This window comes from Toxotes jaculatrix, chromosome 13 (genome assembly GCF_017976425.1).
Source record: "Toxotes jaculatrix isolate fToxJac2 chromosome 13, fToxJac2.pri, whole genome shotgun sequence".
In the NCBI taxonomy this organism is placed as follows: domain Eukaryota; kingdom Metazoa; phylum Chordata; class Actinopteri; family Toxotidae; genus Toxotes; species Toxotes jaculatrix.
In genome coordinates, this window is record NC_054406.1 from 3825755 (window position 1) to 3845284 (window position 19530).

The 19530-nt window shown below is 41.6% G+C and overlaps 3 protein-coding genes across 7 annotated transcripts; 1 reads left to right on the forward strand and 2 right to left on the reverse strand.

The window, feature by feature from the left end:
• Nucleotides 1-5116: 5116 nt before the first annotated feature.
• On the reverse strand, nt 5117-14299 carry si:ch1073-513e17.1 (sialin). Of its 5 annotated transcripts, none has more exons than XM_041053583.1 (13): nt 14149-14299; nt 12712-12834; nt 11940-11997; nt 11540-11692; nt 11201-11421; nt 10605-10838; nt 10278-10452; nt 9831-9949; nt 9112-9273; nt 8623-8755; nt 7648-7795; nt 7475-7565; nt 5117-7330 (listed from the first exon to the last, which is right to left on the reverse strand). In XM_041053583.1, the coding sequence occupies exons 4-13, from the start codon at nt 11622-11624 to the stop codon at nt 7163-7165; spliced, it is 1536 nt and encodes a 511-aa protein (XP_040909517.1). In that variant the 5' UTR covers nt 11625-11692; nt 11940-11997; nt 12712-12834; nt 14149-14299; the 3' UTR covers nt 5117-7162. The 5 variants fall into 5 exon arrangements, with proteins under 5 accessions (XP_040909517.1, XP_040909521.1, XP_040909516.1 ...); XM_041053587.1 differs by having other exon boundaries at nt 11201-11418; nt 11540-11695; XM_041053582.1 differs by having other exon boundaries at nt 11540-11695.
• A 494-nt stretch (nt 14300-14793) lies between these two features.
• Nucleotides 14794-16552, forward strand: LOC121192088 (MYC binding protein). The gene is made up of 5 exons (XM_041053638.1): nt 14794-15119; nt 15387-15459; nt 15577-15625; nt 16125-16254; nt 16344-16552. The coding sequence occupies exons 1-5, from the start codon at nt 15105-15107 to the stop codon at nt 16386-16388; spliced, it is 312 nt and encodes a 103-aa protein (XP_040909572.1). The 5' UTR covers nt 14794-15104; the 3' UTR covers nt 16389-16552.
• An 850-nt stretch (nt 16553-17402) lies between these two features.
• Nucleotides 17403-18914, reverse strand: LOC121191788 (gap junction alpha-9 protein-like). The gene has a single exon (XM_041053204.1). It carries the CDS (start codon nt 18912-18914, stop codon nt 17403-17405), a length of 1512 nt encoding a protein of 503 aa, XP_040909138.1.
• Nucleotides 18915-19530: the final 616 nt, after the last annotated feature.

The following is a 19530-nucleotide window of genomic DNA, read 5'->3' on the forward strand; positions in this document are numbered from 1 at the left end:
AAATTGTAACAAGTCTTTCAGAGGGATGCAGCACTCTTGAAATTGCTAAGCTATTGGGCCGTGATCACAGAAGCATCAAACGTTTTGTTGCAAATAGTCAACAGGGCCGCAAGAAACGTGTTGAGAAAAAAAGGCGCAAATTGACTGCCAAAGATTTGAGAAGAATTAAACATGAAGCTACCAGCAATCGATTATCCTCCAGTGCTGTCATATTCCAGAACTGCAACCTACCTGGAGTGCCCAGAACTACAAGGTGTTCAGTGCTCAGAGACATGGCTAGGGTAAGGAAGGCTGAAACCCGACCATCACTGAACAAGACACATAGGTTGAAATGTCAAGACTGGGCCAAGAAATATCTGAAGACAGATTTTTCAAAGGTTTTATGGATTGATGAGATGAGAGTGACTCTTGACGGACCAGATGGATGGGCCCATGGCTGGATCAGTAACGGGCACAGAGCCCCACTTCGACTCAGAGGTGGAGGTGGGGTACTGGTATGGGCTGGTATTATTAAAGATGAGCTAGTTGGACCTTTTCGGGTTGAAGATGGACTCAAAATCAACTCCCAAACCTACTGCCAGTTTTTAGAAGACACTTTCTTCAAGCAGCAGTACAGGAAAAAGTCTGCATATTTCAAGAAGACCATGATTTTTATTCAGGACAATGCTCCATCGCATGCATCGCAGTACTCCACTGCGTGGCTAGCCAGTAAAGGCCTTAAAGATGAAAGAATAATGACATGGCCCCCTTCCTCACCTGACCTAAACCCTATTGAGGACTTGTGGGTCCTTCTTAAACGGGAGATTTACAGTGAAGGAAAACAGTACAGCTCTCTGAACAGAGTCTGGGAGGCTGTGGTTGCTGCTGCAAAAAAAGTTGATCGTCAACAGATCAAGAAACTGATAGACTCCATGAATGGAAGGCTTAAGACTCTTATTGAAAAGAAGGGCGGCTATATTGGTGTATGTAATGTATAAATATAATGTATGTTTTTTTGTAGATTTACAAATACATAAATGTATTTGTAAATTTTGAGTTGTTTATTATTCTATGCACTGTAGTTGTTCAATAATAAAATGAATCCTCAAAAATACAACTTGCCTAATAATTGTGCACACAGTGTAGAGGCAGATGTCATCCCTTGATACACACACACTAACCACTCGCTCGGATTTTCCTCCAGTTCAGGTAACAGCCGCTTCGACTTGGCAGCTGCTGCTTTCACTCAGCAGAGCTCAGAGCGACGGCGGAGGGGGTGGCGGGCACAGCAAAGGGCCTGAGAGGTGGGGAGGGAGGGAGGATGAGTGGCAGGCTGAGGGAGATATGGTGGAGGTGGAGGCAAAAGATAAGAGCAGACTGTGGCAACTAGCTAAAAACTCACAAACTAAGTTCCTGTTGGATCACAAACAGGTTCTGCTGTTTTAATTCATTACATTACACTAAAACCTGTCTGACAAAGCAAGGACTATATGAAGAACCACACCTGTGATTTATCTACATCGTAAAGAAGAATGTAATTTTAAGTCTTCTCTAACACCACAGGCCATTCACAACTAAAGACCTAAAAATGTGGTCTGAGCCAGTTCAAATCAGCCTGAAGGTGACACGGTAGGTGCACAGCAGCACCAGAGAGACTATTTATTCAGCGTACTGTTTTTCATTTACATCTGAAAAAAACTTTTTCTGATGTAGAGAACAGAAATTTTAACCATCATTAAACCTTTAAGGCGTGAATTACATTCTGAAGAAATATAAAATGTACAATTAAAAAATCAATAGACAACACAGGTTTTTTTATACAGTACATATCTGTGGAAGATCACTGCACCGAAACAGGCTGAACTGTGAGCCCCTGTTTGTATACAGGTGTGCAAAGAAATAAAATGGAATCAAAATGACTAAATGTTACCAAAGCAACACTATCACTCAAATATATACTTACGAATGTGACGTTTTCAGGTTTGAGTTCAAAGCAACACACACACACACACACACACACACACACACACAGAAACCCAAAATGCAGCCTACCTCACTTTGTATTGTAAGCCATTAATGTATCCCACTGCCTGTTGTGGCATTCATAGGAGGGGACTAATTGTGTGTATAGTAAAATAAAACATTTTATTTAGATCGTCTATATTATTTTAAAGATGTGGACAAGCCTGGACACAGACTGAAATGGTTGGGGAAAAAAACTGTTTAGAGAAAATAACTGTTACCAAAACGTACCTGTAGGGTAGGTAAATACGGACTATTTGACCTCTGTGATTGCTTTTTGACATGAAAAGGTTGTTTAGGCTGACAGAGATGAAGCTGTAAAGTGACACAAAAGGAGGTGAAGAGACTGGGACGAGTGACAGAGAAGAAGTGAAGTGAGAAGTTTTCCAGCTCTCTAAAAGTTGGAGCAGAGAAACTTGGCAGAGACCCAGAGGTGGACTCAGTCTTCAGCGTGACACAAAGGCACAGAAATACTTGCCCTGTTTTACCAGTGGGTAAAGAAAAGAGGCTCAAGCTCTGTCTTCAGCTGCCAAACGCCAGGCTCCGGTGTATACGTTCATGGCCACCACTTAACCCAACATGTTGACATCTTCTACTGGATGATGTAGAGCTTTTAACAACACAAAGTCACTGAAGCACTGATTGATGGGTTAGGGTTAGGGCTAACCCTATGATTGTGGCTCTAGAGGAAAGGTCAGGGGGTCACCAAAGTCTGGGCTTCATCATATGGGGCAATGTTGTGTCGTGTCAATACCTTAAGCACACATCAAGATATTTTACAGGATCAGTGAAAACTTGGACCGGTAATCGTGTATCAGCTACAACTCAGCTCACGAAGACACAGCCTCTGATCTGATGACTGAACAGAGCGAAGTGCAACAGCTGTGCTCTTATTTCAGGCACTAACTAGAACAGGGCAGGAGAGAGGGGGGAAGTATGAGTGTGTGTTTCAGTGTGTGTGTGTGTCAGTGTGTGAAAGGGAGACCGTGATTCAACAGGCAGACTGGCAGCCAGTCCCTGGCAGCACGTCAGAGATGAGTCATTGGGTAGGAGTGGTGGTTATAGCAACAAGAGAGATCTGAACGTTTAGGTACTGAGTTTGTTAGTACAGACAGACAGATACAGCACATCAGTCTCCTGTACAGCCTCCAGCTTTTAGGAGACTAGTTTTTCTCTCAGAAACAGTATTATTATCACTAAAATTTTCTTGGGAGGTAGATAGATGGGCAGAAGGACTTTTTACAACCATATACCTTAATGTATTTATAAAAATATGTCCAAAAACATTGTGTCTTAAGGTCCCCTTTGAGTGTAAGAATTTACAGTAACACATATTCTTTTTCAAACCCTTTTTTTAAATTTTACATTAGGTTGTTCCTGCTTGTAAGGTTCGCATTTTTAACTATGAATTTACACCATGACAATGACGTTTTATTGTGTTTCTCTTTACTGTTTGTCATGTGTTTTTTGTATGTAAACAATCCACTGGCTGGTAAAATGTAATGATTTGTCAGCATCATCCTAAAAACAATGAACTTGTGAGGTTGGTCACCGCTGACCTGAGAGGTCAAAAAATGATCAGCAGGATGGGAAAAGATACAAACGTATGTCAGCAACACAAAGTAATGAACATTTCCTGCCTCTGCACTAATATTTTCTTATGAAATACTTGATAATTTTAACACTAAAGTGTACCCAAAAACACTTACTGGCAAACACAAGCACATGCAACTGGTTTCAGTGGTTGCATATACACATCACTTTGTTTTAGGGTGTTATAAACCAAAAATAAAGGGAACTACTGCTGTAAAGTATATAAATACAACTAAGGCCCGAGACCAGAAGCACACACATCCGCATACTTTTGGCAATATAATGTTGTGGAGATAGATCAAAATTAGACGTCTCATACAGAAAATAGACACACGTATACTATCCACATATTTATCTAAACACATTATGGATTCCAGTTTAAAACCTTGTGTTGTAGTGGTTTGTGGTGGGCAGCAGAATTAACTGGTCCAGCTTCAGTCGTCTTTGCCAGTTTTAAGAAACACGACGTGGTGTCTGTGTGGGTGCAGAGAAAAAAGGCTCTTGGCTGACTCTAATCAGTGCCAGCGTTCCCAAAATCCCACGGCTCTCTGGCATTCATGTGCATACAGGCAGTGCAGGGTCACTCAATCTAAATTGCAATGTCAGCACAACTGTATGCAAATACAATCCGAGCCAGGGGGGAACAGTTAATGCAAATGAAGCACATTTGCAACACACAGCTAGCTCCACATCTCCTGTCTGCCTCTGCTACACACCCCCACTCCTCTACACCTCCCTGCTGTTCCACACTTGCAAACAAGCCGGTTCACACTTGCAAACAAAGTATTCCCTTTTGGTGTCCAGGCTATCGTCTGCATTTGTTTCACACTCTGAATGTCAAGAAGGAGATGCATATCACAGCCTCCAGGGTGTGTAGCTCCTTGATTAAGCCTTTGGCTTCTGCTTTGGGGGCAGCAGGAAATTTAATTTGCTCACCTCTGGCTCTGATTCCACCCTCAGGTCAGCCTGGAGGTGGAAATCTCTCTTTGGATTGTGTCTTTGAAGGTTTCTTTACCATGTGCTTGGGCTGGATCTGTAAAATCTCTTGAAATACTGAATGTTATATTGGACTATACAAATAAACTTTTCTTTTGTCAGTGAGTGAAGTGTTTTCTTGCTGAAGAAAAATTTACATCTATATATATTTTACAAGGTCAATTATCATTTAAAAAAAAGCTTAAAAATGGTTTTGTTTGAGTTCTTTTTCACTGACAGGTGCAGGAATGTGGTCAAGGAAAATACAAGAGAAAATGTAAAGGACAAAATAATGCAATAAAATTTATCTGAGAGAGAAGCAATGAAAGAGTTGAAGAAACAGTTACAATACCAGAGAAAATTAAAGATATTCTTGAAAGCACATAATAAATAGTCTCACAGGACCCTAAATCATCAATAACTTCCATTAATGCATCAATAATCATAAATCAATAATATAGTCTGTTTAATTCTAAAGTGGGCCAGTCTACTTCTTACTGAAGTCAAAGATCTGAGTATTTCTACTACCTCTTCAAAAATTCTTTAAAATTAAATACGGTTTGGTAGAAGTTTAAACGACATGAAAACTAAACTTAAGCTTTTTTTTTTTTTCAATTGTCGTGAAATATTCACATCATAACCTCCTGAAACAGTAAATTACAGAGCAGCTTTCCGTGCAGTAAGGTGATGTCGATCCTTTCTTTTGCTAATAAAATGTAATCATTCGGATTAAACTGCCAGTGAAGAGGTGATAATAACCAGAGTGTGTAAATAAACCGGGGGAGGGAACGTGCAGTTGACACGAGGGCGACAAATCCTCCTGCACCACCGGGCTTCACTCTGACAACATCCGGTTCATTCATCGAAAACAGCTGATGCAAACTCCGGCAGCGTCCGGGTAACAGGAGTCCGACCCTCTGAGTGAACTGTCAGGCCTTTTATCAGACCTGCTACTCCGTGAAAATACATCATGACAAAGATTAAACAAAGAGAAAAAATGTCTGCTTGTAAATGACGAAAATCACATGGAAGAAAAAGTAATGAAATAAAAATAAAGCTATAAAAAAAGAAAAACAAATGTTGAAGGCTTCACATGTATACACTACACATAAGACAAGCTCTGAAAACTGGTTATGACCTAAGTACATATACATAAAAATATATGGAATATTAACTCATATGATCATAGCCAGTTGGTTGCGTCGCTCTTTCCATTTCATTCCACTGCTAACATTTATTTTCTTGCGCCACCTAGTGGATGTAGGGAGGAATCGTTTGCAATCAGGCAGCAATTTTTCATTCAGTAACAGAGGAACATCTCGTATCCTGGAAACATTTTAATGGAGGCTTTTGCCTTTTGCTCATTTTTTTTTTTCCTTAAACAAATTTGATTCTTTTCACAATAAAATGAACTAAAACATTAACATATGTGTATAACATCCCATATTTTCAAATCACAGAGGAAGTACATAAATTATTGCATCTGTTACAGACTTAACACCTTTAAAATCACAGTGCATTTTCATATTCTGCAAGAATTTACAAAAATGGTGAGCTTTTTAAAACGTCCTATGTTGGATAAAAAATAGAATTATTGTAGTACTGTAGTTGAAGAAATGAATATGTGCTTTGGTCTTCTGAATGAGACTAAAGCACCGTAGCTTTCTAAAGATTGGATAAAACCTTCTACTATAATATTAATTTAGCAAAATATTGGCACTTTTATCAAAAATAAGGCTTTTGGTGTCTTTTCATATGCATAAAGTGCTTCTTTTGGTCCTACTGCACAGTCTTGAAGTGGTCAGAAAACAGACACAACTGTAAACAAAGCAGTTAATGACATGTGGTTTGATCATAAAACATTTGATCCCATTTGATTCACTGTCCAAGAAAAGCTTGAAAATATATGAAAACCATTTGATTTGTTCTCACCTGAGGTGCTGTGTAGTCCAAGAATTATTCAGTGGTTAAAACGTAAAAACTGGTGTAAGGCAAAGAGTGGTACCTTAAAACTTTTCAACAATTGTAAACAGGAAAGAAGTAAAATAAAAAAGGATGTCTCCACTGGTAATGGCAGTGAATGTCCAGCAGGTGTTGAATCATAGCAGTGTACATCTGTCCACTTGTCTGTGACCCTTAAAATGTGGCTAAAATGTGATTTTAATGTATAAAACATCTCTATAACTTTGATCTCTTTACTCAAACTACTGTACAAATTAGTTTAAAAGCTCACCAACTGTCAAAGACCAGAATCAAAGCTACATATTATAGATAACAATTCTGCACACACTGTAGAGACCAATACTACTTGACCATGATATCTTATGTTTGATAATATGAATGTTTTGCTATGTTTAGCTTATAATATTGTTCTCAGGCTACATGTTTTTGTTTTTTTTAAACCTCTCACACTCTTTATTTTGTCAAGTGTGAATATTGCATACGTTCCTTTAATGTCAGAAAACAAACAGATAGTGCTCTAAGTCTCTTCCTCTGTATTCAGTATACTGGGTTTAAACATCCTGTGACTGCCTGTCTTTTAAAGCTGCACCTGTTTATTTCTGCGCACTGGTGATGTTGGATGTATTTGTGTTTATGTTGAGATGAACCTGCTCCTCTTTGTCTCTGTCTCTGCCCTCTCCTCCTCTGTGATGGCCCACGGTTGAATCTTCCCACTGCCAAATATTGTGAAGAAGAGAGCGCCGCCGACGTTGATCCCAGCTGCGACCCAGAACACTGTCCTCCAGCCCGCCAGGGTGTGCTGACAACCAGAGAAGAAGAGCCATCAAAGGTGTGTTACTGGAATCACTGTATATACGGTAAACATTTTTCTCAGTGTGGGATTCAGGATGAGTTTTAGGGACATCCTATCAGCAAACGGATCACTTCATTTTCAGGGACTTACATCTTTAGTAAAGTATCCTGTCGCTATCGGTGCCACAACACCAGGAATGGTCCCGAATGTGTTGGTGATTCCCAGAAGAAATCCTGCGTACCTGCAGAAGAGACAAAACAAGGTCTTCAGCATTTTCAAATAAATGACGAACTTTCTAAGCAGGCAAGGTTGGTAACACCCACCGAGGAGCGATGTCGATCTGGTTGATGAAGACTCCGGAGGAGCTGGTCCCTCCTGTGGTTGTGGAGAGCGTGAGGAAGGTGACGCTGAGGATGTGGCTGCAGCCGGAGTAACCCACAGCCACAAAGAAAGCAGCAGGAAGCAACAGGCCTGCAGAACACAGAGGCAAATACAACAGCACACTTTCAGAAAACATCCAATGTTTTATTGGTTCATTTTGCATTTTCTGATATTTAGCCCTAACACAGAGTAAAACCTAAAACACTCACACTGACACGACACTGAGTGTATTGTGACTGTGGATTGTGACTGTCATCATTTCAATTCAACAGACTGAATCTAAACCACATGGGGGCAGCATCACTCCATTCAAAGCACTGAGCCACTTATTTACGTCCTTGAATATTGTACCTAACTGCTGTTTATGTTTAGGTCTGTACCATGTTTGTTTATCAAAAAGTTATTTTTAATTATTTTGATACTGCTGGGCCTGGTGGACACACTGGGTCCCTGTCAGCTCAAATAGTGGGCGTCATACTCTGACCTCTTAATGGAGGACAAGCAGAAACATAATCTCCTTGGTCAATGCAATAAAGTGTCACATTACTTGGGATTAATTAGGGTTGGAAAATTTGCTAGTATCATTTACTTACTGTAAATGTTGCATTAAAACAAAGGAAAATATTTCCACAGAAAACAGAGAGTAGATTTAAAGGTCCCCAAATAAAATGCATTTAAGTATCAAAAGTAAAAATACTTAATGTGAAGAATGTGTGTGATAAGTGTAGGAATCCTGATCCTTTATATTGTGGGAATGTTACTACAAGGCCCATCAGGTGCACCAAAAACAATGGTCAAAAGTAGAAAACTGTCCAACATAAATAATTTCTCTGAATCACCTTAACTTTCTCAAAACCTGTCAGCCCGGCACAGAAATAACCACACAAAGAGGATGTGACAGGACTTAGTTTACTTGCCTGTGAGTGTAAAGAGCTTGCGCACGGTGGTGATGCTGAACACCCTCCTCTCGATGAGGCTGTCTGCTACGACACCCGACCCCGTGGACAACAACAAGCTGCCAAAGTACGGCAGAGCGGACAGGAAACCATTCTGAGGAGGGAGAGACAAAACTGATTCCCTCCTAAGATTTGTTGGAATTTGATGAACAAAGGTTGCTTGTCCTTGTCCAGTTTTAAGAGATTGGTAAGTAGGTATATTATAGTATCATTTTGTTCTAATTTAGCAGCTCGGACACTGACATCAGGAAAATGTGAGGCTGTTGTTATTAATAATGTTATTATATTCACACGATGAAAGGTAAAGTGTAGTATTGGATCAAATAATCCTCTGGGGACACAGGAATGACTCTGGTGTCTCTGTTCTCGTCTCTAAAACCCTAACCCTATTATGACTAAGAAATCTGTTTTCCAAAACAAAACAGGGGAACAAATAAATCAAAACCTCACCGATTTGAGGTCAAAGTGCAGGATGTTGTCCATGTAGGTGGGCAGAGAGGTGAGCAGGGTGTAGTAGGACCAGTTTGAACACATCTGGGTGATGATGATGGCCCACAGAGGGACAGAGAGCACCATGGGCAGCAGCGGCACGGACCAACCATGACCTGTACCCTGTCGTTACAGTTTAGATTAGATCACGAAATCTTCAGTTGTAAGGGAAAGGGAGAATGTAAGGTCACCTAATACACACATTCGTAGACAAGAAAGCTTTCATTTTAAGTGCAGCAAAAAAAAAAGGACAGAGGAGGGGAAGAGAAAGTAAGAAAAATAGATACCAGAAAGGGAAATGGAAGCAGGAAGTGTGACATGGGACTGAAGAATAACACAATGCAAGCAGAAAAAAAAAGGACTCTCAAAAAGGTGAGGAACAGGTTGGTATTAAAGAGCAACAACAGAAGAACAGAGTGGAGCTGTAGTAATAATTTCTTGTTTCATGTATCCATATCCAAGACTTAAAGCTGTATGAAGCCTGAGTTTTATGTCTCATCAACAATCTTATCTCAGCGTCTCATTCACACAAATAAAGAAGACAGCTGTGACGATGTTATATTCCTCAGGTTTTCATTTCTAATCACTGCAACTTACTTTCCATCCAGAACATGCAGGGAAGATTGAGAAATGTGAGATGCAAGCAGAAAATAAAACGCCTGTTAATGTTTCATGTGCACCTGAGGTCCAATAGAGTTTATGATGTAATCTCTCTCCTCTTTGCTGATTCGACGATGGGTGCGAGGGTCATCTGACACAAAAATAAACCAAAAGATGGACCAGAGGCAACCAGCACCCCCTGAAAGACAGACAGAGAGAGAGAGAGCGAGAGAGTGGGTCAAACTTTAACTGAACAATGTGGTGAATAATTAAAGGAACTGCGCAAATGTCCAGGCAAAATGTCATGACATAATCAAACTGCTCCAAGTGTATCATGTAAAATGAAGCGCTATAAAAGTCAGCAAAGTCAGATCAATATAATAAACACAGTAAGTAAATAGCTTAATGCTGTGGTAAAATTTCAGTACAGCTTTAATATTCTGCAAATTACTGTAAACCGATTTCTATTTGTCAGATACAGCAAACAAATATTCGGGTTCGGGCTTGTGCTCAGTTCCCTCCCTCACCGCACAGGTAGAACACAGCGGGCCAGCCCAGTGTTTGGCAGATGAAGCCCGTGAGCGGCAGAGCCACAAAGGCTCCAAAGCTGGCCCCGGATCCCGACAGGGTCATCAGGCGAGAGCGCTCCAGGGGAGGAGCCCACCGAGCCCACATCGCCATCATGGCCGGGAACGTGACACCCTGTCGAAACATGGAGGCAGAGTGAGACAGACAGGTAAGTGATGTACTGATCTTTTGCTGCTGTCAAATGAACTCTGTTAACTAGCAGCACAAAGACAAAAAACTAAATGTAAAAACAATATTGCACATTGCATTTCCCAGCATCCTCTTACCTCCCCGAAGCCCTCCAGCGCTCGTAGTGCAAACAGCCAGTACGACCCCTGCTGAGCAGCCAGAGGGGTGAGGAGGGTGAGGACAGCTGTGCCCAGCACACCCAAACCCAGGAAGATACTCCCCCCGTAGTGACCAGCCAGGTAACCTCCTGGGATCTGTGTTAAGAGGTAGCCAAAGAAGAAGGCCCCCAGCAGCCAGCCCTGGGTCTCCGAGTCCCACGGGTACTGAGGGATCTGCGATAAGATGGAGAGAGAGATTTATAGTTACAGTCAGTCATGAAACAGGAAGACAAGGTGAACAGGTCACCTACATTTTTATCTGTTGAAAATACACGGATGATTTTCAGGGTAATTTACTACAAGTTACTGATTGTTTGTTCTTCGCGTTTTTGTAAGTACTTCCCAGCTGAATATAACAATAATTAACTAATTAATGTGGCAGAAAAGAGACACTGACTACTGAAGGCAAGAAAAATATTTAAGACCTTTGTAAATGAGATTTAAGACTTTCTAATAAGGCTTTTTAAGACTTTTCGAGACCTGGACCTTCCCTAGAATATTTACAAAATTTACAAAAACAAACAGAAAAACGTTACCCCCTCAGGTTGTAGAAAAGTGTCACTGGTGTTTTCCGTCCCTGGCGACAGTGGACATGCGTGGACATTGGAGCTGTTTTGGGCTGGCCTGGGGTCAGTGGTGTTCACCATGGCCACCATGGCGACACTGAGGTTGACACGGAGACCGTAGACCACGGAGAACCCGAGGAACATGAGGAAGGCGAGGCTGAGGCGACTCGAGCAGCACAGAGAAGGAACTGCTGATATTTACATGCAGATGGACTTTCAGTCATTTCAGTCAGTAATTAAAGTTTTGGCACGGAGCAAATCCAAAGTTTTCACTGAAAAAAAAATGCCCTACAACAAACACAAACACACCTGCATCGCTCTGGATGAGGGATTCACTGTCCTCGCCATCGTCCGGAGGGGATGAATTGATGGAGTAGCCCTTTGGTCGTGGCATGGCAGTTGGCTGATCCAGTAATATCAAGTCTGTGAAATGATGTCAGTGAGCCATGGCGTCCAGGAAATCTGCTGGACAGACAAAGGCAGAAATCGGAAGTCACTGACACACACGAAGTGGATATGAGACAAACACATGACAGAATAAATATAAGGCCACAAGTCAAGTGACACAACACATCAGCAGATATGGATAATCATTAAAACCCTGACAGCCAGCAGGTTTTCACGAAAATAACACTGATAAACACACACATACAGTGACACTTCCACATTTCATGAGTTGTTGAAAAACTTTCACCAAACCAGCACTTACTAAAGTGTTATATGCTCAGAATTGAGGAAGGCGACGCCGCAGAGCCAGAAACTGGAACCTGCCATCAGAGTCACAGAGTTATTGTTGTTTGGGAAAACCTCCTCAAAACGTAAACTTTTCAGGAACTAAGAAAACCACCAGTGTCCTTATCTTTCCACACATCTCTTTTCGAGCTTACCAAAGTGGCTTTGAAAAGGTTTCACGTGGCCAAACATTAGCGTAAAACAACTGAAGGCAACGTTGGGAGTAATGAATGACATCCAGTGGATTTGTCTGTAAAAGTAAGAGTTTATTTGGTCCAGGATTTAAACTCTGAGTCATTGTTTCCCTACTCACACTTGCTGCTGTTTAACACTGATGAACAGAAAAAAGACAACTTCTGATGATGCTAGCAAGAAAAAAAAAATCCAGAAATTGTGATTCAGGAACTGACAATACCTGTTTTTAGCTTGCCAGTAAATTTTAGGGGGTTTGGACTGGGAAGTTTCTCATGTGATAGACAGTGTTATCATAATACATAAATAACAACACACGAACGGTACAAATATTATCTGCAGCCACTGATCTGAGGTTATCACAGCAATAAACTGTGTCTGTGTCAGTGAACGATCCTTAAATGATCACTGCAGTCTGACAGATATGGTTAAAGCATTCATGTGTTCATCTGTCTGCTCAATCTAATCGTGTTTTCAAGTGTCAAGTGTTTTCAAGAATCACTTTTACAGATTTTGAGATTTTACTCCACCACCATGTTCAAAGCACCTCCACCCACCTTCCAAGAGCAAGTGAATTCCTGACTGTCCCAGAGACGATAATTTATCTCCTTCTGGATTAATCAATCAGTGGTTTGGTCAATAAAGAGAGTTCAAGGTGACGTCTTCAGATCTTGCTATGTCTGATAAACAAAAAATGAAGGTATTGAAATTCACAAATATTTTTTTTGAAAAACATGACCCAAGATTAATTGTTTATCAAAACAGCTGCAGATTATTTTTCTTGTGGTCAGCTAATCGATTTAATTGATGCAGCTCAACTATGTTTTCCAATTCCTTTTACACAGTTCGATCATTGAAAGCTTCCCTGTAAAGCGTGTAACTCTGTCAAAGCATCGGTGTGACTTATCGTGTAATTCTGCATCACTAACATGACCCACACATTGTGCATCCCAGGTATATAATGGGTATATAAGGCTATGTGGGCATTCAACCACTTGTTTACCTGGCACACCATGACAAAACATATAGTATTTAACATTACCATGTGACCCTGTCTGCCATGAGTATCTGTGCAACTACGTATGAGTGAGACTATCATGAGATCCTCAGAGAAACAGTCCAATTGTTTTCGGAACAATTAATGCATTATGTAGTATTAAATTCTCCATTTTTGCTTCCTAGTTTTTTCAAACTAGGAACTAGTAACCTGAGTCATTTCGAGGTTTGAAATGCTGAGGCGATAGTTTGAGCTCTGGGTAATTGTGATGGGCACTAGTCACTACTTCCTAACCTTTTACAAACAAAACTCACTCGGATTTATCGAGAAAATAAACAGCAGATTAATCCATAAAGAAAATGATTGAAAAAAAGGAACAGATCTGGACTCGAAAAACTGTACATGACACATGCAGTACATCATGGTAAAAAACTTTAATCAGGTCTAATAACTGTAGTTGCTGCATGTGTATTATATAGTTTGTGCTGGTGTTTGATCCCAATTTGCTTCTCTTAAGGGAACATATAATGGTTCAAATAATGCAAAATTGACATAGATCCGAAATGAGATATTCTTATTCTGCAACGTCTGCAACAAAAACCGAGTTTCATGATCATTTGTGTAGCGTTTCAGCACACAGGTGTGAACTGTGAATGGTCTTTTGCAACATACTGTATTTCTCCTTGGCTGTCGCTTGACTTCCTCTAAAGCAGCAGCCTTTCACGCATCCAGGAGTAAAATTCTGCTCAAGCATACAATACTTGAGTAATAATAATCTAATGATACAGTATATAGAATATCATTTTATAGTGTGGTATTAGTACTTATACTTCAGCAAATGATCTAAATACGTCCTCCATCACTGAGTGTATGTTAACAAGACCAATCATCAGAACTAGTTAACGTCTATACGATTCACTAGGCAGTTAGATAGTCACAACTAATGTATCACTGTTTAACGACAAACCGTGTGTACATTTCGTTAAGTACAGCTTACCTTATCGAGGATTTTACACCAGGGACACTTGGTGAAGACAGTTTGGTCTGAATGTAAAACAACATGTAGCATAAAACTGGTTAAACTGTCATCACACGGCCGGCGAAACAACAAGCTGGCTGTGTTTCTGTTTTTCGGTATAAGAGAAAAACAGTCATATGAGTGCTGCGTTGTACAGCCACCTGATCTTAAGCACACTGGAGCGGCTACGCCTGGTGTCAGACCGTCCACTGACGCCAGCGCGCATGTTATATAAATCTGCACTGGAGATGTGACGGTCCAGCACATGACCAACTGCTGGCACGTCCTCCCTCATTGGCTGGCTGTGAGCTGTGTTGCCAGATCGGGAACATTTCCGCTGCTTCTTTGAAAAGTGTGATAAACCACCTGCTGAGAAGAACCTAAGTCTAATTCAGAGCTAAGGACAGCACTTAATTACAGCGATTGCCTGAGAAAGGTGTGCTAAAAAAAATAAAAATAAAAAATTTGTTGCATATTTAAAATAATACGTCAAAAAAGAAAAGCAACGTACCTGTTTTATTAGATATGGAACAGAGGATAGTGGATGCCTTGTTACTTCAGAGAAAACTGTCTTTATGTACATTATGAATATACTTTTTTCCGTCAAACCTGGCAACAGCTGTACGAGCTCGCCGGTTGCTGTGAGTTCCTGCAGTTAGATTGTAAACATAACAGCACCTACAGGTGAAAAATTAAGATAATTAAAAAAGCTAAAGCTTTTCTGTGCCTTTCGCTGGCTCCTTCCTCTCCAAACTGTACATCTAACAGGTTAAAGGAAGTCGGACGTAAACGCGTTTTTTTGACACGTGTTGTTATGGCAACGAATCTGCCTCCGGTGTGTTGAAGCAAACAACAGACAGCTGCCGGTGGTTGAAACTGATTAACCTGTCTCGATTTTTCACTGAACCGAACATCATACAGCCATCGTTGCATTCATGGCCCATTACAGAGTAAGTATCATACACTCTGTAGCTGTTTATTATTTATTTATTTATAAGGTAAAATATAGTTGGTCCAACGAAGCTTGTGCTAACTGGGTAGCCTCGTAGCAACGTGAAGCTAGACCGTGAACGCACCATCGCTTAATTGGTCTGTATTTCGTTCGCTGTCAGGTTGTTTTGTACATTATAAAACCCCTGGAATTCATCTTCTACATAAATATTTTGCCCGCAGACAAAACCCACTCAACGTGCGGCGCTAATTTCTCATTGTTTCAGGCCTCCGAATCGAAGCGAGAACAATTTAGAAGATATCTGGAAAAATCTGGGGTCCTGGACACTTTAACGAGCGGTAGGTGTACAAGCAGTTCAAAGACATTATTTAGCATGTAAATTTACATCCAAAGCTTGGCGTTAACACCGCCTGATCACTTGTTTTTCGCCGTTTCGTTTCTTTTTTTTTTTGCAGTTTTAGTGGCACTTTACGAGGAGACTGACAAACCTAACAATGCGTTGGAGTATCCTTTTCTTGTATTTGCAGCTTTATGAAACTTTTAGTGGCAAAGAAACTGGTGCTGGTGATCTGAGACCCCCCCCCCCCCCCCATAACCGTAAGACAGCCCTCTCTGGTGTTACACTCACTGTGTGGCTGAGAATCACGAGAGGGGATATCTGCCAGTGGATATAAAACACAGTATGTCCTTTTTGAAAATATTTCTGGCATGTCTGAAATGTCAGCAGTTCAGCCTCAGGCCTTTTGGGTGCAAAATATTTTTAGTGTCATTTAATAAGCCCATGTAAGTCCTTATCTATTGTGACTGTGTTGTGGAAACATTCAAACCTTTTGACATCCTACTATGACAGCACTTAAGAACTGGGCACAGTACAGTTTCATCATTTTCACACGAATGGCTCCTGAAGGAATCAAGTCATTGCTGTTCACCAACCTTGACTCATCTGCTGTTGTTGAAATCGAGAGAAATTGAGAGCACACGTTGACCTTAACCGCCTGCACAGTTTCATAAAGCTTCACCTCGGTGCAGCTGGTCCAGAGCCAGCAGATGCTGAGGCTCTTCGCATGGAGCTGGCTGATCTTCAGCAGAAGTGCAACCTGCTCATGGAGGAGAACAAAGAGCTGAGAAACAGGGTGAGATACAGGAAAAATGTCTATGTGGATTTACAGATGAGCAGTGGTGGCTGTGTTTGAGTGTGTTTGTCTTGCTGTTGTTTTTGCAGCTGATGCAGTATGAACCGTCGCCTGAGGAAGGAGCAGCACAGTAGAGAGGAGGAGTTTTGTCACAAAAATAAAGAAAAATGTTAAACAATAGCATTTTTGTAGAGTATGTAAATGTTTATTACATAGTAATGGATGTACAGTGAAAGCAAAATCACTGTTAAATTTTGTTACACAACAAGAAGCAGCTTTCTCAAAATAAAAATGTTTTTTCAGCATTTGTTATCAGTCGTTCTCCAGGTGTCCTGTTTCCGAAAGAAAACACAAGATTTTGCTTTCATTCTCAGCCACTCATCTGAAATACGTACACTAAAAAAAAAGTATACACTGGACATCAATATCTTCAGACAATTGATATCAACAGCATGACTGAATTTCAAGTAAAAAAATAATTTCATACAAAAGCAATAATTGAGAGGCCGTTGCTCACTTGCCTGATGGGAATTTATGGTCTGATAGATGACAACACATTAAAGATGCTAACTTTATTCATGTTATAAAATCACTGCAAAGATATTCTCTACTGTGACAGCTCTGGAACTGGGTATGTTTAGGTCTAATGTTTTTGCTGAAGTACTGACAAACATGTTGAAACAGGAGCTGGATTTATTCAGTGTTACTGGTTTAAAAGTATCTGGTTGCATAACAGCATGTTGCAGCCTTAAACTACATTATAGATTTGTGGTTCAGTTTTCCATTCCCCTCTAATCATTCACACAGAGCTGTTCCATACAGCCGAATCATTAAAAAGTCCATCTGAGTGCCTGTAACCAACCTGGAAATGGGAAAAACAAAACTAAACAGAGCGTTGTGGTCTGACCACCTTTTAAAAGTAAGAACAGATGTTAGATTACAGATTGTCTTTGTGCGCAAAAGTTCTTTTAAAATATGATTTGGTTTCAAGAGCATAATCTCCACAGCAACTGGTAACCAAGGCTTTTTGTGCTTGTTTTGATGTCTTTTAAAGGGCTGCAGTAATGTAGTGTTCTTGTAGTTTGCACCCAAACTGCTCAAGCATCGGGAGTTTCTGTTGCCACGTAGAAAGGTGCACAGTCTGTTGTTTATATCTGCAGATCAGTCGGAGCTCGTCTGCTGCTGGCACTGCTCGCCGCTGACACTCTGCGGTTTGGGGAGGAGGCGGTGGGGCTGTTACTCTCACGGCTGTGTCGAGATACAGAACTCAGCTCCCCTGCAGAGTCTGGGCTCTGGGATCTGCTTGGTCTCTTAATGTCTGATTTAGACAGCACCCTCGTTCTGGGGCCGACGCAGCTGCTGCGTATCTTCATGCTGCTGTTGTTCCCGTGGTAGGAGTCTCCACTGTCTGAGCCGTTCCCCTCCACCACTGTGGAGCAGTTCCACGGCGGGCTGACCCTCCGTGACTTCCTGGCGATCCCTGACAGGGCAGTGCAGGAGGAGGTGTCTGCTACAGGGAGGGTGGGATACTCAGAGCTCGCACGTTCCAGGTCCTCGTGATGGGGTGAAGACTGCATCTCTGGTTCATCCTGTTTGTCTGCAGGAGGTGAACGGGTCTCACTGCTTGTGTTGTTGGAGTTGCTGTTTTGCTCTGTGGGGCTCGGCACTCCCTCCTTGCCGTCCTTGCGGCTGTCTGGTTTTGCCCCAGGATCCCCTTGGATTGGCATGAAGGCGGAGGAGGCATTGAGGATAGGGTAGTTTGGTCCGTTGCCCTGCTTCTCCAGCAGTAATGTGTAACCACTTGGTGCTGTGGGGATGGTGGTCTTGCGTCCCACAGAGGTGCCAGTGCAAACCTGATGCACAACTGAGTTCTTTTTTGACTTGTTGGCGTAATAATCATCAAGGTCGTCCTTCAGATGTGGGTAGTAGTCCAGGATGCCCTTCTTAACCTTCTTGTAGCCCAGGTGCATGATCTCAAGAAGGCTGAGAAAGAGGGAGATGGAGGCAATCGCTTGCATGAACATCATGAAAACTGTTTTCTCTGTGGGCCTGGAGACGAAGCAGTCCACCACATTAGGGCACGGCTCCCTTTCACACTTGTAAAGAGGACTCAGGTGGTGTCCGTAGAGGATGTACTGGCCCATCATGAAGCTGACCTCCACCACTGAGCGAGTAACAATGTGGGCCACATAAGTACACAACAGAGAACCTCTCAGTGGTGCCTTATTGAGCTTCCCCTGCTCCAGCTGCCTCATCTCCTTCTCAATCCTCCTCCTCACCTCCGCCAGCTCCACGTCCACCGCCTCCAGCTCCCGACGGAGAGCCACCTTCTTGCAGTGGCGCTCCTTCTCCAGGGCTCGCAGCTGGTAGATGGCGTGACCCATGTACACCAGGGAGGGCGAGGACACAAATATCACCTGCAGCACCCAGTACCTGATGAGGGAGATGGGGAAGGCCTGGTCGTAGCAGACGTTTCGGCAGCCGGGCTGCTCGGTGTTGCAGATGAAGTCTGACTGCTCGTCGTTCCACACGTCCTCTGCAGCGACACCCAGCACCAACATCCGGAATATGAAGAGGATGGTCAGCCAGATCTTGCCGACCATGGTGGAGTGGATATGCACCTCCTCCAAGATCCCTCCAAGGAAGTTCCAGTCTCCCATTTTTTATATAAGTGGTGCTGTAATGAGCAAAGAACAAGGTCTGATTGTTAGTTTTACTTCTTTACTGCTTTAGTTGCAGCTACCAGCTACTTTTCAGATTTACACAAGTTTTACCACTAGTTTTGAAAATGATAAATTAGTAAAACAAGTAGAAATTAGCTCTGCCCTGACCACTAATACTATAAACACTCATTACGCATTAGTACATAAGGTATAATTAACAACGTTTTCCATTATACAGCCAGTTTAAACAGTTACAACTGAACCCCGATCAGAAACCTATTACAATGCTGAAGTACTAATCTGACTGTATCCCACTGTTGAATCAGCTATTTCAGCCACCACATCAAACTGTCCATTATAAATCAATAATTGAAATCTGTGATGCTTTTTACAAGAAAGTTGAGTTTTCCTGCATCGAATGAGGAAAAACATGACACTAAACAGTGGAGAGCTGATGTGCGTCTCACTGTAGTGTACTTTAAAAAAATTCTGATTCCCTCCCCCCCAAAAAAAATATTAATTTTAAAATGATTGAACTTACCTTTCATCTTAGATATGAAATGTAACAGTAAAGGCCTTTTTGCAGGAATGCTGCTGCTGATGCTCCTGAATT

Excerpts from the sequence above, each read along its gene's own strand:
- si:ch1073-513e17.1 (XM_041053583.1), bottom strand. The coding sequence starts at position 11,624 with ATGCCACGACCAAAGGGCTACTCCATCAATTCATCCCCTCCGGACGAT. Across the intron at positions 11,422-11,539 it reads CCTCATCCAGAGCGATGCAG|CAGTTCCTTCTCTGTGCTGC; the intron begins GTGTGTTTGTGT and ends TGTAAATATCAG. Across the intron at positions 7,566-7,647 it reads CAGATCGACATCGCTCCTCG|GTACGCAGGATTTCTTCTGG; the intron begins GTGGGTGTTACC and ends TCTCTTCTGCAG.
- LOC121192088 (XM_041053638.1), top strand. Across the intron at positions 15,460-15,576 it reads CCTGGACACTTTAACGAGCG|TTTTAGTGGCACTTTACGAG; the intron begins GTAGGTGTACAA and ends TTTTTTTTGCAG. Across the intron at positions 15,626-16,124 it reads AAACCTAACAATGCGTTGGA|TTTCATAAAGCTTCACCTCG; the intron begins GTATCCTTTTCT and ends CCGCCTGCACAG.
- LOC121191788 (XM_041053204.1), bottom strand. The coding sequence starts at position 18,914 with ATGGGAGACTGGAACTTCCTTGGAGGGATCTTGGAGGAGGTGCATATC.